Source organism: Protomyctophum parallelum (assembly GCF_964188405.1).
Source record: "Protomyctophum parallelum genome assembly, chromosome: 1".
Lineage (NCBI taxonomy): Eukaryota > Metazoa > Chordata > Actinopteri > Myctophiformes > Myctophidae > Protomyctophum > Protomyctophum parallelum.
The window spans coordinates 35,536,963-35,552,888 of NC_139697.1; the positions used below are offsets into that span (position 1 = coordinate 35,536,963).

General features: G+C 42.8%; 1 protein-coding gene across 1 annotated transcript in view; it reads left to right on the forward strand.

The window, feature by feature from the left end:
• The window catches only part of nudcd1 (NudC domain containing 1), a 30,825-nt gene extending 17,357 nt beyond the window's left edge, over positions 1-13,468 (forward strand). Inside the window, exons 7-10 of the mRNA XM_083789537.1 lie at positions 386-530; positions 1,444-1,569; positions 10,061-10,220; positions 12,730-13,468. Of these exons, the coding sequence (XP_083645663.1) occupies positions 386-530; positions 1,444-1,569; positions 10,061-10,220; positions 12,730-13,019 (721 nt within the window). The 3' untranslated portion in view covers positions 13,020-13,468. The remainder of the gene's footprint in view (positions 1-385; positions 531-1,443; positions 1,570-10,060; positions 10,221-12,729) is intronic.
• The last annotated feature ends 2,458 nt before the right edge of the window (positions 13,469-15,926 follow it).

Sequence of the window (15,926 nt, forward strand, 5' to 3'; positions counted from 1 at the left end):
CTTCTACTCAGACAATTATGTTTGTTCCGAATCCTTAATATAAAAACATGTTGCATAACATGTTTTCACACTACGTTTCTAAGACAACTTGTCGTGGCAATAAGCTCTTGCCAAATATGTGTATGTGATTCTGTATGTCTGCATTTGAATAGAGTTGAGCCTCGCACGATGGTGTCACTCACTGAAAATAACTTGAAAATCAGTTTTCAGTGAGCAAAGGTTTTAAATTTGGCTTACAGTTCAAATTTCCTTCCTTTTTTATTGGTCTGTCTGTCTGTCTGTCTGTCTGTCTGTGGTATGTGCATCTATCCTTCTGTCTGCCTCTTCTCTGGTTCTCTGGCTGATGTGTGCGTGTGTGCGACTTAAAATGTCTCTTTCTCTCCAGCCTGGAGGTGACTCTTCAGAAGCGTGACGAAGGGCCCATGTGGACCGAGCTGGTGTTGGGAGACAGGAGAGGAGAGTACTTGGTGAGCGAGGAACAGGCGGCCCTCATCCAGGAGAGACTGACTCACCTCACCACAGAAGACCTGGTGAGATTAGTTGTTTTTTTTGTTTTGCACTTTTCCCAATTTTCTCCCCAATCTAGTCAATTCCCCATGTGTACAGTGGTTCTGGTTACGCCAAAGCTCCACTGCAGCCATCAGGCATGTGTCAGTGTTGCGTCGTCGTCAATGCGGGGAATGTTTCCATTTTAATCAATGAAGGGTGCTCCAATGTCGATGGTTGCGTCTGGACGGCATCACCTATTCTCCCCGGTTCATTTTCTGATGCCGTCCAAACGCAACGCAACGCAACGCAACACAACACACTCAGTGGCGCCCCAACCTTACTGGACCAAAAAATATATGTATTCTTATATTTTGGCTAGATGCACTATATCTGCTATTTTTGGAAAGAACAGTGAAAATGTGTGCAAATCTTTGAATATATTTACCCTGTATATTTATTTTCACTTAATATTTATTGATGAAAAGACAGACAAAAAAAAGACAATACGAAAAAAGAAAAAGGCTGAAAGAAGAGATCCCACTTTTCCCACTTTTTATAGAACTTATCCTCTTGTAGTCCAAGTATGAATGTTAGTTTTTCCATAACATACAGTTCCATATAAATATATCATTTTCGGGGTCGTTTGAGCACTACTGACATAGCAACTAACTCAGAATACTGTTAGGATTTGGATATAGAAGACATTTATAGAATCAGCCTCAGGTCAAATCAAGCCACTCCTCTCCTCTCCTCTCCTCTCCTCTCCTCTCCTCTCCTCTCCTCTCCTCTCCTCTCCTCTCCTCTCCTCTCCTCTCCTCTCCTCTCCTCTCCTCTCCTCTCCTCTCCTCTCCTCTCCTCTCCTCTCCTCTCCTCTCCTCTCCTCTCCTCTCCTCTCCTCTCCTCTCCTCTCCTCTCCTCTCCTCTCCTCTCCTCTCCTCTCCTCTGTGTATCCAGAATAGTAACCCGGACAAAGACAAGCCCCCCTGTAACTCCCAGGAGCTGGAGGACTGTGATGGATTCCCTGAAGACGGCTCCAGCCTCGCTTACTTTGACGGAGAATCACTCAAGCCCACTCAAGTGGTGAGTAAGATAACCTTGTACAGCACCGTGCATCCATCACCATCCATTGACCAAGACCCTTCTTGCAGACAGCTAATGCCGCCTCTCAATGTACAAACCTACAGTACGTACTTTCGTACAGACATGCCACAGTGAATGAAACACTTGGGTTTTAGAGATTTGCTATAATTATAAATTAAAGTTGTAACTTGTTATAAACAGCCTTGTCCTTTCACCACCCACTCAACTAATAAGCCATGCAGAAGTGACCAAACGCCTTCAGAATTTAGTAATAATAATAGTAGTAGTAGTAGTACTAGTAAGTAAGTAGTAATAGTATATACACTAATAATAATAATAATAATTATTATTATTATTATTATTATACACTAGAAAGAGAGTTTTGTGTGACATGCTCATTCAACAAAGTATTAAAAAAATAGCCTTCAGGGTAGGTTTTTTGTTTCACTCAAGCTCAGTCTGAGAGGATGCTTATTAGAAATCATTTTTTTACGAATTTCAACCTGGCATTCCAATTTGTCATATTTTGAAAATGGTCAAAAATAGCAAAGATAACAGATCGACAAACTCACAACATATTACAAATATATATAGGGCAATTTTTTTTTTAAATAAATATACGTATATTAGTATGGTTAATACCTCATCCGCATGACAGATTGTCTCAAGTGTGAGTCATTGAGTGGGTGAACTGGGTGTCAAATCTACTCCAAGTCCAGATTCTCATTTTTCTTTTGAACGTTGACAGTTCCAGATTTGTGTCGTATTACTCATGCAGCACAGCTTACTCACGTCACCTCACTTTGGGTTTGACAGGAGAGGGAAACAGATTTGTGGACTGGCTGCCAGAGATGATGCCACCAGTGACCACATGATCTCATAAAACCCTGTTGAGACGGGTTTGTCATTTGTCATTGTTTTGCTGAAATATTGGATATCTCTCCTTACAAAAGAAACAATCTGTTGAGGTTTCAATGTGTGTTACACAATGCTTTGGCTCTGGGGGCTTCTAGGGTCAAGTTCTAAGCAGTAGTTTTGGTCTTTTTCTTTTCTTTTTTGAGGTATTAAAAAGGTCTTACAAGTCCTTAAATTGTCTCTTCACCCCCAAAAATAAATATGTGGGGACTTGAACCACATTATGAGAACCACTGTGTTATACTGCGTTCACAAGGGCAGACGCAAAGACGCAGTCTGCCATTCATTGTCAATGTAAGCCAGCGACGTGAAGCTACGAAGAAACTCCGGCACTTGTAGCTATTGCAAAAGCTACAACAGCTACAAATACACTATGTAGCTTTGCATCTTTTGCATCTGCCCGTGTGAACACAGCATTAGAGGGTGGGAAGCCGGCAGAGGAGTGTTCTCTGTCGCTGCACTATAGCAACACCTACAGGTTGCAAGGGTTAAAAGTGTGTAAAAAAAGTTTTAGCTACTCCAGTGGGAGGGCCCCCTGTATTAGTACCTCTCAGGACCCCATGTTGAAGACCAAGGCCCTCATTTATCAATCGAGTGTAAAATCTGCCACAGATTCGAGTGCAGGTTTCGTAGTACACCCACGTCGCCACGGCATTTATAAAGTGATCGCAAACAGCTGATCCTTCCTTAATTTTGTTCTCACGTTAATAAATGTCACGGCTGAATTTGATCTGGCACGCCCTAAGAAATCAAGCCTCGCCCTCGTTTTTGCGACATGAACAACGGCAATACGTTTCCTGAAACCATGGTTACATGAAAAAATAGGTTTCTCCCGTGCCTTGCCCGGCCACCCCCCTCTCTCATACACACGCACAGCACGCACACGCAACTTGCAAGCCCAACTAACTGGTGTGTTGTTAAACAAATAAAGAACGAACACCTGCATGAATTAAATAAAGTTGTAGGCCTACCCTGTCTGTTTCACTCTCACCTCGCTTGCCTTGCTGTCATGCACGCACGCACGCACCTACATGACACATTAAAATAAAACTGTCTGTTTCTCCTCTCGCTTCGCTTCCCTTGCTGCCCGCCTCACCCCCCGCATGCACGCACGCACATATCGCTATTTGCAACTTTCACTGTGTGTTGTTAGTTGTATATTAAATTATTAGAACGAAAACCTGAACCTGTGAACCATAATTAAATAACAAATAGGCACACACACGCTGCTGTTTTGCAGGTGCTCCTCCTGTCCTGTCTGTCTGTCTGTCTGTCTGTCTGTCTGTCTCTCTCTATCACAGTGGTCCGTCCGTGACCAACTGACCATGCACGTTCCGACGTTCGACAGTCTATTTAGATTGCCAGTCGTTAGTCACTGCAGTGGCCGGGCTGTCAACTGTCATTATATGAATGTGCAGCCAAAACAGTATATAGCCTCATGTGGCTGGTGGTGGGCAGCGTGGGCTGGCTGGGTAATATACCTATATCTCCGATGCAGTTCCCACTTGCGCTGGGAGCCTGGCACGGTACATTTGGCATTCGAGCGACGCGTCGGGTTTATTATATTGCACATACCGTAAGAAAGACATCGGCCTTCATGCTGTAGATTAGGCTACAGTAGGCTATACCTGCACGTTGGGACTCTCCGCAGCTGAGCTGCAGCACTGTCTGCTGCACTATACTCTCCAACGTCCCATCATGGAAATATTTCAGCACAGACAGCCCAAATCCTCGCATGTATGCGCTCATGCAAAACACTGTTTAAATGGCTTAAGCATCTCTTGCAACATTGTTTTTAATTGCGCGATTTTATCTCCTACTAATTTCATATGACACATGTATTCCTTTTTTACATGTAGCCCATATACATTATACATACATTTTATATAAACATTTTAGGAGTGAATACATATATGTTTAGATGCCTGTGACAGCCTCTCAGCAGTTCAGACAAGGCTGCTCCGCTTGTGTAAGACAGAAAACAGCGTACGCCAGCTCATGACCAGACGTGACTATTTGTCCTACTCAAGTTCAATTTCAAGCTTTGCCGGAAATGTTAAATGCCGAAAATGTCGGTAATTTCGGCGTGCGCCCATATTTTGGCGTACGCACGGTTGATAAATGAGGGCCCAAGTCTCTACATTACAATTACCCTCAAATTCCTCAAGCTCATCCTTGATTCAAGGATGAGCATTCCCAGCTGCACTCTTCTTCCTGTTTTGTTCATTCACTCAAAACATTCAACCACTTTTTAGTTACTTGCTGGAGAATTTCTCATCGCAATGTTGAAGCATCGCATGGCTTTGCACAACGACAGGCTGATAATGACCCATGTACAATGTCTCAGCCCATGGCCTGAAACGTTGGCTTGGTGTACCTGCAACGTTTTGTACCTCCCTCTGTCCTTTCACAGATAATTAAGACCAACGCCAAGCAGCCACTCAGATGTGCACTCAGAACATGTACACATTGCACACATACTGTAGTCAGTGTGTACACTGCACAGTTTATTATCCCACTTTCTAATTCCGTCTCCCACTTAGGAAAATGGCATATCCACAAGGACGTTATCTTGACCTTTCTTAAAAGCACTCAGAGACCTTGTGATCTGCTCTTCTCAGCTTCCTGTCCGAAGTGGCGAAATGGAACATTTTCTTTGTGATCCTCAGAGAAACGACACGATGACTCAGATCCCCACTGACTGTATCTGTAATGGCCTTACAATTACTCACAGATGTATACAGGTGAAAATTGTCACATGAAGAGTTTTATATGAAGACGATATCTATGTGGGGGATAAATTACTACAACTTTTACAAACTGATAGTATAAAATTAACAGTTCAGGGTAAGGGAAAAGCCAGACAACTCTGTCTGCTTTTTAATAGATTATTTTGTGATTGATTGAATACTTTATACTTTCATTTAGGTCGCTTTCACACCAGAAAGCTTTACTGTGATTAAAATGAATCCTTCTGCACATTGTCGGAAAGTGTGCTTCGTTTGGCAGGTGTGAAGCCTTATTCGAATCCTAATGCGCATCAAATATCCGCATTCTACAAAAAAATGGGGGTTTCACTTCGCTTCCAATCGCACTTGATTTCGATTCGGTGCAGGTGTGAATGCAATCCGCAGCAAATAAAGGAAATGAAGCAAACAATGTGGCGGGTGAGGAGCTAAACATAGTTGTCTGTCTGTGCGTAAACATGGAGTGCTGTCACTGTGTGGGGAGTAGGGACTTTCTTCATCCCGATAAACTTGTAAACATTTTGCTCAGTGCGCTCCGCGTGCTCAGCGCTGTGCCTCCATGCCCAAAAGAACAGTGCATGGAGAGAGCGAGAGCACATTGATAAAGGTCCCTCTTGTGTTTCCAATTGCTCCGGATGAAGGCAAATGCAGCAAATGAAATATGCAAGAATCCCGAAGTATTAGGTGTGAATGCGACCTTAGTCCTTAATAGTTTGTTATTAGCATGGCCATTTTCCTCTTGAACCCATGCGTCCCTAAAAAATTGCAGATTTACAAGCTCACAAATAAATCTGATGGCAAGGAAAGAGAGCAGCTGTCCTTACTGGCGACCTGAGGGAAGTGCTGAATCTAATGACAAGCTGGGATACAGGGTTATTCAGGGTATTTCAGCCGTTTCATTACTGACATCTAGCCGCTGTCTATCGATGTATCTGTTTTCGCTTCCCTCTAATGCCTGCCTCTCTGCCTCTCTTCCCATCACACATTCTACATGCACACAAATTCACAAATGTACGCAGCATGCATGTGCACACACAGACACTTGCCCCTTCTCTGATAAGAATGTTCAGTTGCTTAAGAACATTGTGCCTTTGCACAACTACTATATGCCCTATTGTATGTGAAGAATGAGAAGGAACCATGATGTTCTGGTTTCTGCAGATGAACCCAATTCTGTTCCGTTACTTCCTTTCTTTGGTGGTTACCCCTTGCCTTTTTGCTTGTTAGATAAAATTCCTCTACTTCTCTGTCAAAACTCTCTGGAGACTCCCTGGGAAATATTTTCACTATGTTTAGGCACCCATTATTCTCAAGCCACAGAATTTCTGGGATTCGTGATTCATTTTCCGAGACCCACGTCAGTAGTGATAGTACATTTGCACGGTGCCGGCAGTGGCTCGTGGGTAGAGTAGCCGGTAGAGCAGCCGGATAGGAACCATGAGGTTCCCAGTTCGATCCCGGGCTCCCCCAGATTTTGTGTCAAAGTGTCCTTCAGAAAGACGCTGAACCCCTAATTGCTCTCGATGGTGCATGGTTTCCTCTGTATAATTAATATTTGCATTATTGATTAATGAATTGATATCTGCTTAACCACTTGAACCCCAACGTACCTATTCTGGCCATAGTACATAAACATTCAGCGAAAATATCAGAATGCTATTGTCATTGAAGAGATTTGTTGTAGAGTGAAAAAGGAGAGTTCCTGGCAGACCGTGGTTAACAAAGTACAGTATAGGGTTTAAGTGGTTAATGTATTGCATTTGTACTACTGAATTCATCATCGGGATGCTGTGGTTTTGGTTAAACTTTAACCAATTCTGACCATTCTGAGTTCTGACAAATCCTTTAACCGTTAAAGGATTTATCAGAACTCAGAATGGTCACCATTAGATTCTCAATGATCGTCCGATATTCACTCCAAATGACTCGATCAGTGATCGGCAATTTACCTGATCTGGAGAAACCTATCTTTTATACGTACCATTTAAGTGTTATAAGGTCAATCAGATATATAGTATAATATCGTTTTGCATCTTTGTGACAGGCCTAAACATTCTCCCCTTCCTCCCCACACACAGGAACAGTTTTGACATAATAATTTAGAAATATTCAAATTTTCCACTTACACACAAGATCGGTATCGGCCAATCGTGAGAAAAACAATCGGTAATCGGGATCAGTCCCTAAACACCCGATCGGAGCACCTCTAATTGCCTCAACAAAAATCAAATTATTTAAAAATATTCTACTTTATTAAATTGATCGGGATAAGCACAAGCTGAATGCCTAAAATGCTACATGGAGAAAGTCAATTATACGTTTTTTTTTTCTATATTTTTTTATCCTACGAGTTTGCAACCCAAGCTGCTTCTTTCCACCTGACAGGGGGGGAGTTTCTCCCGTTTGATGTAGCGCATGGAAGGAACACGTTATTCCGACCAGTTCATTTCCCCTCCATCAGGTGCAGAGGTACTTTAGAGACCAGGATTACTGCATGTTTTTGCGAGGGTACCTACCCTAGGGGACATGGGGAGAACATGCAAAGTACACATAGAAAGGCTGTAAGAGCCACTTTATGAGGTCATGTCATGATGACCTTAATTGCTTTGATGTTGATTGCCTTTTCTATGCAACAGTGTTTGATCACATAATTAGTGCAGCAGAGTACTCTTTTTACTGCCTTGCTTAGATTGGTCAGTCTTGATTGAATGTTTGTGATTGGTGCTCCTTTTCTTTGACGTCTAAGTTCCTGTCCTCCTGTTTGAGCTTGTCAGAAGCTGTGAAGTTGCAGTAGAGAGAGCACATATTTTTTCTATCACAGTAACCACTCTCATGTTATCACAGACCATGTAACCATATTGAGACATTTTTGTACCTCTTGTATTTTTGCTTTTACTTCACTAAAGTGTTACAACGGATACCACGTGCGTCAGATTATTTGTGCTCACAGCTCTTGAAGGGAATATATTTTGAAAACTGAACAGAAAATATACGCCTCTAAAAAGGCTCTTTCGCCAACCTTCCAGTTAGAACAGCGTGTTGGCCCAGCTCATTTAAGGAACCTCTTTCATCGCCATGGCAACACATAACGGCAACGGATAACATGAGAGTTTGTTTTTATTTGATTCTGTTTCTCACTGGTTTTTCGTTGGTCTGGGAGATTATGATAGTTCAGATTTTACCATACAATATCCCTGATACTCATACGTGTTATTTATTGGGTTATTTGTGGCTCATCACAAAATATTGACAATAGCAATCATGTGCAACTTTGGCACTCTCGTGAGCATGAGAGTAGCTGGAGGGATGGCTTGTTAAATGCTTGTCAGCATGCAGAACAATGTCTGCCTGAAGCCTGATAGATGTTGAATACCTGTCAAGGACTTGTTGTGGGGGAATACAATAGAGCTGTCTCACGCAAGAAAATTAGATTCAGCGATTGTTGGATTGGATGTGGGCTGCTTTCAAGTAGTCTTGGTGGTTGCAGTGAATTGTCCGATGTCGAGGAGTGACATAGACGTCATTATTGCCATTTTCACTCTATGTGAAACAAATGGTGGCAGGTTGAAACAGCATTGAGTTGACCTTGGAACACATTTATAGGAATAGTAATCAGAACAGGGTCAGAACGGAAAATGAGATGCATTGCAGTTAATTGCTATTCAGTAAAAACATTTCTACTTAATCGCCTTGCTGATTTGAGGTTGATGATGAAGTCATGAAGAGATGCTCAACATGGAGAGATATACGTACATCTCTGTGTGTGTCCCTAACAGTACCTGTGTGGGAGCAGTATACAATCCGAATTTATTGTCACATCACAGGTTTGGGTGAAATTAGTTTTCATGCCAGTTCTATTATATTGTTATTTCCATAGAAGGAAAAAAGAGAAGGAAGAAGAAGGGGGAAAAGAGATCAATCAAAGAAAACAAATTATCTACATATTTACACATACTGTTACTGTAGTAGCTACCTGAGATAGGAGGTACATGGGATTAAGGTGCAAAATAGCAGCGCGTGTGGGAAATTGCATTTGTGTTCAATCTCTGTTCAAACGTGGAGTGCATCCACTATTGTTTGTGTTCAAGAAACTTCTTGTAAAATGTTAATGCAAATGTGTGTGTTTGTGTGTGTGTGTGTGTGTGATCACTCAATCAACTTAACATAATATGTTAAGTTGATTGAGAACTTAACATAATATGTTAAGTTGATTGAGTGATCACACACACACACACACACACACACACACACACACACACACACAGCAGACGGAGAATGTACAGTACTGTATGTACATTATACATTCTCCGTCTGCTGAAGTTTTTCAAGGGTAAGGGAAAATGTCCACCTTTGATGAGAGTGGCTAGGTGATTACAGCCTGCCTAGCCACAAAACAAATCACATGTTCATTCCCCACAATAGCCATTGTATGACTTGTGTCTAGTACTGTTAAGTCTTGTATCTTCTTGTGCATCACTGACTACTACTACTTCTGGGTTGCCTTTGCTTACCTCCCTTGCATGCTGACCTGTTGGTGAAATTATTTTGCCTGTACACTACAGTATGTTGGTAAATACAGGAGGAATATTCTTTTTATTTTATCAAGATAATCTGTACGTTCAGCTGAATTAAAACACAATGATAATGTAACTTTGAGGCCTGGGCCGGCCAAGCGGTCCAGGCAACAAAATCTATGAGCTCACAACAACGTGTCACAGCGCAACACAATTGTAAACTAGATTTTCCATGTGCTACACAATGCTCAACCAAGTATATATCAGGAATTATTAGTTCAATAATTATTATGAATCACTCCCGTCTCTCTCAAGGTGAACCTGGGGAGTCACCAGTACCTGTTCACAGTCGACGTGAACCCGCCAGAAATGCCTTGCCTCTGCCTCAGGCATGATGTGGATGCCTTGCTTTGGCAGCCGCGACCCGACCAACCCAGCAACATGTGGGACCACGTTGCCACATTCAATGCCCTAGGTAAGAACTCAAGTGTCTCGCATTACTGATGCTTGTGATTCTTGAGGTAAAGTGTCTTGACTGCTACGCTACCTAGAGCTTGATGATGAGAATGATGGAGGGAGTGGGGGGTGACTTGAAGTTAGCTGACGTAGTCTATGTACTGTCTTCTTCTTTTTCTTTCCGGCTGTTCCCTTCAGGGGTTGCCACAGCGAATCATCTGTCTCCATATCACCCTGTCCTCTGCCTCCTCTTCTTTTATACCAACTATCTTCATGTATTTATGGATGTAGTCTTATACTACATCCATAAATATCCGCTTTGGTCTACTAACTCTAGGCCGGCAGTTCCAACCTCGGCATCCTTCTACCAATTTATTCGCTATCCCTCCTCTACATTTCCAAAACCATCTCAGTCTGGCCTCTCTGGCTTTATCTCCAAAACACCTGGTAACAAGTAGTCTTGTTAACGAACGGTTCATGAGCCTTGTGGACATTTCTTAGCATGACATTAGTACACACACAGTAGTGTCACTCACAGGCATTGGCTGCCTCCAATCCAACCCTTGATGTGGCAAGTAGGGAATCAATTGTGGCACAACTATGTGTTCAGTGTTGAGTCTGATTCATAATAATGTTTTGTGCCTCAGCATGTTTGCTGACAATCCATTCAGCCTTGGCCACGCATCATCTCTTGTAAAATCCCTGGAGGGATATACGAATACGATCATATGAACGCTACACAAATTCAATTGACTACAAGTCTTACCATCTGATGAAGCAGCCTGAATGAAGTCTGTGTCTGATGTAGACAATGGATAGGATAGGATATTTTGGCAGATTTCCCCTCAGTGATCAACTGTTTTCCATAATCTATATCTGATAGCAGCGTTTCAGTATGCCCTGAATTGTTTATTAGAAAAAGGGTTATATCCTGTTCTGCTATATTAGCATATTATTTTATCCTGTGATGTTAAACTTTGTACGTTTATTTTAAAGAGATTCATGTTGTGTAAGCGAAGGGGCACGGTGGCACAGTTGGTAGTGCTGTCGTCTCACAGCTAGAAGGTCCTGGGTTCGATTCCCGCTGGGGACGCTGTGGGCACTGGCGGCGTGTTCCCTCCTCCGCGTCATCAGTGCCCATACCCGAGGCGGGGGTTGGCGATAGGGCCTTTCTGTGTGGAGTTTGCATGTTCTCCCCGTGTCCCCTAGGGTAGATACCCTCACAAAAACATGCCGTAATCCTGGTCTCTAAAACTACCTCCCCTGGCCAGCCGGGGCGCCTGATGGAGGGGAAAGGAACTGGTCGGAATAACGTGTCCCTTCCACGCGTTACGTCCGGCTGGGGAAATTCCCCTCTGTCAGGTGAAAAGAAGCAGCTTGGACTCCTCATGCATAGAAGGAGGCATGAGGTCAGTCCGCTGCCCCCCCAGGTTGGCAGAGGAAGTGTAGCGCCCAGGATTACATTAGATAATTGGCACTGGGTGAAAAATCGTGGGATAAAAATTTAAAAAGCATGTTGTGTAAGCGAGTCGCTTGCCATAATACACTGATCTAGATCAAGCTATAAACTTCTGTGCTGTAAGCTTGCAGATTTAGTTTTTTCTTTGGTTTTAAACAAGTGAAGACGTTGAACTTATACTAGGAGTTCTCACCACGGTGAGATTCGCTTCATGTTGGATGTTCCAGTTGCCTTTTGTGGTGTTAAATGGGACATGGAACAATGTAAATGAGGCATAATGTACTTAAAAGCAGTTCGGATTCATCATTTGATACACCTGTGAAATAATTCGGAACTTCTGTGAACCGAAAGTCAGCCTTAATTTAAAAAATCTGCACTAAAATATAGTAGAACATTTACAAACGGCTTTGTCAATAATTGTGCACTGTTCTCCAGATGAAACTGCACTTCACAATTAGTGAAAGTTAGTTAATGAAAGTTAACCGTTTCCGTCCGTAGGACGGCTCCACACGTCCTAGGGACGCGTACAAAGGACGTGTGTACACGTCTTAGCGCATCCTCAATGATATCAGGCGAGAGAAGAATATTCTGAATTTTTTCCTTTAAAAAATGTTGACGGAGACTCTCAGGCACCCGTCGCTTCGCTCTGCCTTCATATTAGCTTACCGTTCGATTAGCTGTTATCGCGGCAGAAAGAATGCCTCGTCTCTCCTAATCCAGGGCGCTCTCCGTGGTTTTGATCTGATGCATATACTACGCGCTTCATTTCTGACTTCAACATGCCTCGTTCAAAATATGAATGCTTTGGAGCTTCTAGCGATATAATAGACTTGAGACCAAGGTAAGCTAACAAAATATTTCTCCGGTTTTCTTCTGGATTGTTTCCGGGGGGATTGTTAATTGTGTTAACAGTGAAAGTGAAACTACACACACATCACTTTGATAAAGAAGACCCCATATTCCATTATTCCCCCAGCAGACATTGTGGCTCTTTGTGCCTTTTTCGTTTCCAGTTCAAATTCCCTTGTGTGTGGACACTGAAGGTTCCATTCTCGTCTGTTCATTGTAGGCTATGTCCAGGCATCGAAACGTGACAAGAAGTTTGCGACCTGCGCCCCGAACTTCTCCTATGCGACCCTGGGGGAGTGCCTTCGCCGTGTGTTCATCTACAGACAGCCGGCACCCGTTGACACGGTTCTGTTTAACAGGAAGCAGGGCCGGCAGGTGGGACAGGTCGCCAAGCAGCAGGTGACCAGCCTGGACACCAATGAGCCAATCCTGGGCTTCCGTGCGACCAACGAGAGACTTTTCACACTGACCTCCAACAACCTCTTTGTCCTGAAGATCAATAATAATTAGATTAATGGAGAGTATTTTTAGAATTTTACCTCCTCTTGCCGTGCAGGAGCTCTGAGCATTCCAATGTCATTATTTACTGTGGAACAACAAATATTGGCGCTCTTCCAATTAATTGGAAAACCTTGAATAATAATGCATGAGTTTATGTACTCATTGCCCATGTCATCATTCAAGTGCCCTCTCTATAATGTTGGCAGTCTTCTGTGTATTGTGACAGAGATGTGTAAATATTAAATGTCATACAGTACTGTATACTAACAGATTATAATAACCGGTCGTCATTTGTGAAGAATCCTCTCAGACAATCTAAAATAAAACCAATCCTCTTGACCTCAGCTTAAATGCATGTGGGGGGCGGGATGGTAAATGGTGCATTTATATAGCGCCTTTATCCAAGGCGCTTTACATAGATTGTGCATTACATTCACCCTTTCACACACACATTCATACACCGAAACCATGCAAGGTACCAACCAGCACATCAGGAGCAATTATTTAGCAATTCAGTGTCTTGCTCAAGGACACTTAGGTCAGATTCTCACCTAATACTTCGGTAGACTCGGATCCGTATGGGCGGGGAAATTGGGGTTCTTGCTTATTTAATTGGCTGTGGTTTGCCTTCACACTGTCATTCGCAGCAATTGGAAACGCAGCAGGGGGGACCTTTATCAATGTGTTCCATTCATAAACTATAGCCTACACAGTGAAATCTATGGTGATAGAATTACACTCATAACGTGCATGTGTCGTGCCGTCTGGGACCCCCCCCCCCCCCCCTCTCTCTCTCTACGCACGCAGCCGCCACACACTGTTCTTTTGGGCATGCAGCACCAGCGCTGCATGAGCGCACTGATATAACTCCCCAGTCCCACAAAGTGACAGCACTCCATGTTTACGGCACGCACAGACAGACAGACAGACAGACAGAATATTATGTAGGCTATAATACACTGCAGTGTTTTATGTGTTTTCTTAAGCAATTGATTAATGTACACGTCCTCATTTCGATCAGGGCTTCAGTCTCCTTATTCGACCACGTCTATCCACAGTAATGGGACATCTTTGCGCTGCGTAAAATATGCCTTCTCCGTCTCCAACTGTGTTCAGCTCCTCACCCGCCACATTATGTTTGCTTCATTTCCTTTATTTACTGCGGATTGCATTCACACCTGCACCGAATCGTAGTCAAGTGCGATTCGAAGCGAAGCGAAACCCACGTTTTTGGGCGGAGTAAAATGCGGTTATTTGCTGCGCATTAGGATTCAAATGAGCCTTCACACCTGCCAAACGAAGTGCACTTTCTGACAATGTGCAGCAGGATTCGTTTTAATCGCAGCAAAGCTCTCTGGTATGAATGTGACCTTAGACACTAACTCTGGGGGAGCCGGGTTCAAACTGGCAACCTTGCGGTTACCATCCAGCCACTCTACCCCTGAGCCACTGCCACTCCATCCAGTTTCCCTATTGAACGTGCTTGGAGCACACTCAAATTCAAGAAAGTTGCAGGACCCATGCTCAGGTGCCAGTCACACACCTGCTAGCTCTTCACAATAGTGAATACCAACAGAAGAATATTGCAGGGGACTTTGGCACATTTCTGGGAGCGCTACCCACACGGTAATCGTTTTTTCTTTTCTTTGAGTAGATGCATTTCTTCTAGCATCAAACATGTGAACCGCAACATTTCACTTTCAAGATCTACTAAGTCAATATTTTCTTTCACTGTTCGGACACTGTATAAATTCATTAAGCAGCTTTTGAATTTCCAGTACCATATATGCTCAGTGTTGTCTATAGACGTTTGGCAGTATGACAGTATAAAAGTGGAACCCCTGAAGCAGGATAATTGTTTTATTTGAGTCTAATTGGTGCTTTTGATTGTCCTGACTGCTCGGTATTTTTCCTCAGCAGGCCTGTTTTGTCTGCCTTCTATTCATGCTCTTATTCCTCCCCTGTCTTTGTCCTAAAACATTTGAGACATAATTTGCTTTCCCTGTGCCAAGCCAAGCTATTGGTGAGGGGTAATCACTTTCTTTTCTTGGTGGTCATTGTTTCGCAGGGGGTAATCTAGTTTCACCCTCTGTTCTTATGTAATTACTGGTTCGCAATTAAATTAGCCTACACCGCTTGTTTTCATTAGCTATACCACCATCCCTAGATTACTTGTACTGGGCCTGTCACATGCACTAATGTCTCTGAGAATTGTTTCACTTATTGCTCAGACACAAAAACAGCACATTGTCAAACCACCTTACCACCGAGAACTGCATAATTGAAAATTGTTATTGCTTGGGCTTTACATTTCCCTGCTCTGTCATATTGAAGACCATCGATCTTCCTTCTACCAGCCCTTTAGGCTTTTTAGAAAAAGACACGGACAGCCAATTTTTAATTATGCATGGGTTTTCAGTGAGTTTTATAGGTCCTATCAAGATGTGAAACTTGCTCTAGTCTACCATTAATGGAACCAAAAGTTTTTATATGAGTGTTGGGCTGGCTGGTACTCCTCCATTAATCATTTGTGTCCCGTTAATTGTGATGAGAATTGAGTGGCAGCCTTGTTATTTGCCCAGACTAAACACATTTCTTGGTAATTATATTTCCGTTTTAAAATGACAGGATGAGCCTCCCCTTTTGTTCAGACAAAAGCAATTGCTAGGGTGAAAATAGGTCTTGTAAAATAATCACGTGTGTACTTAAGACTGATTGATCGTTCTTCACGTGAAACATGACCTCATCCCCTCTGTGGATTGAGTAATTGTAAATACAGATGATGAGCAGCACTTGCTTTGCAAGGACAGTCGATAATAATCATATATAATAATGAAGTATGATCTTGTCAGCACAGATAGCAAATTAATTTCTGTCACACGTGTTTAGCCTTGTTGCTGTTTTAAAGGTATGTAC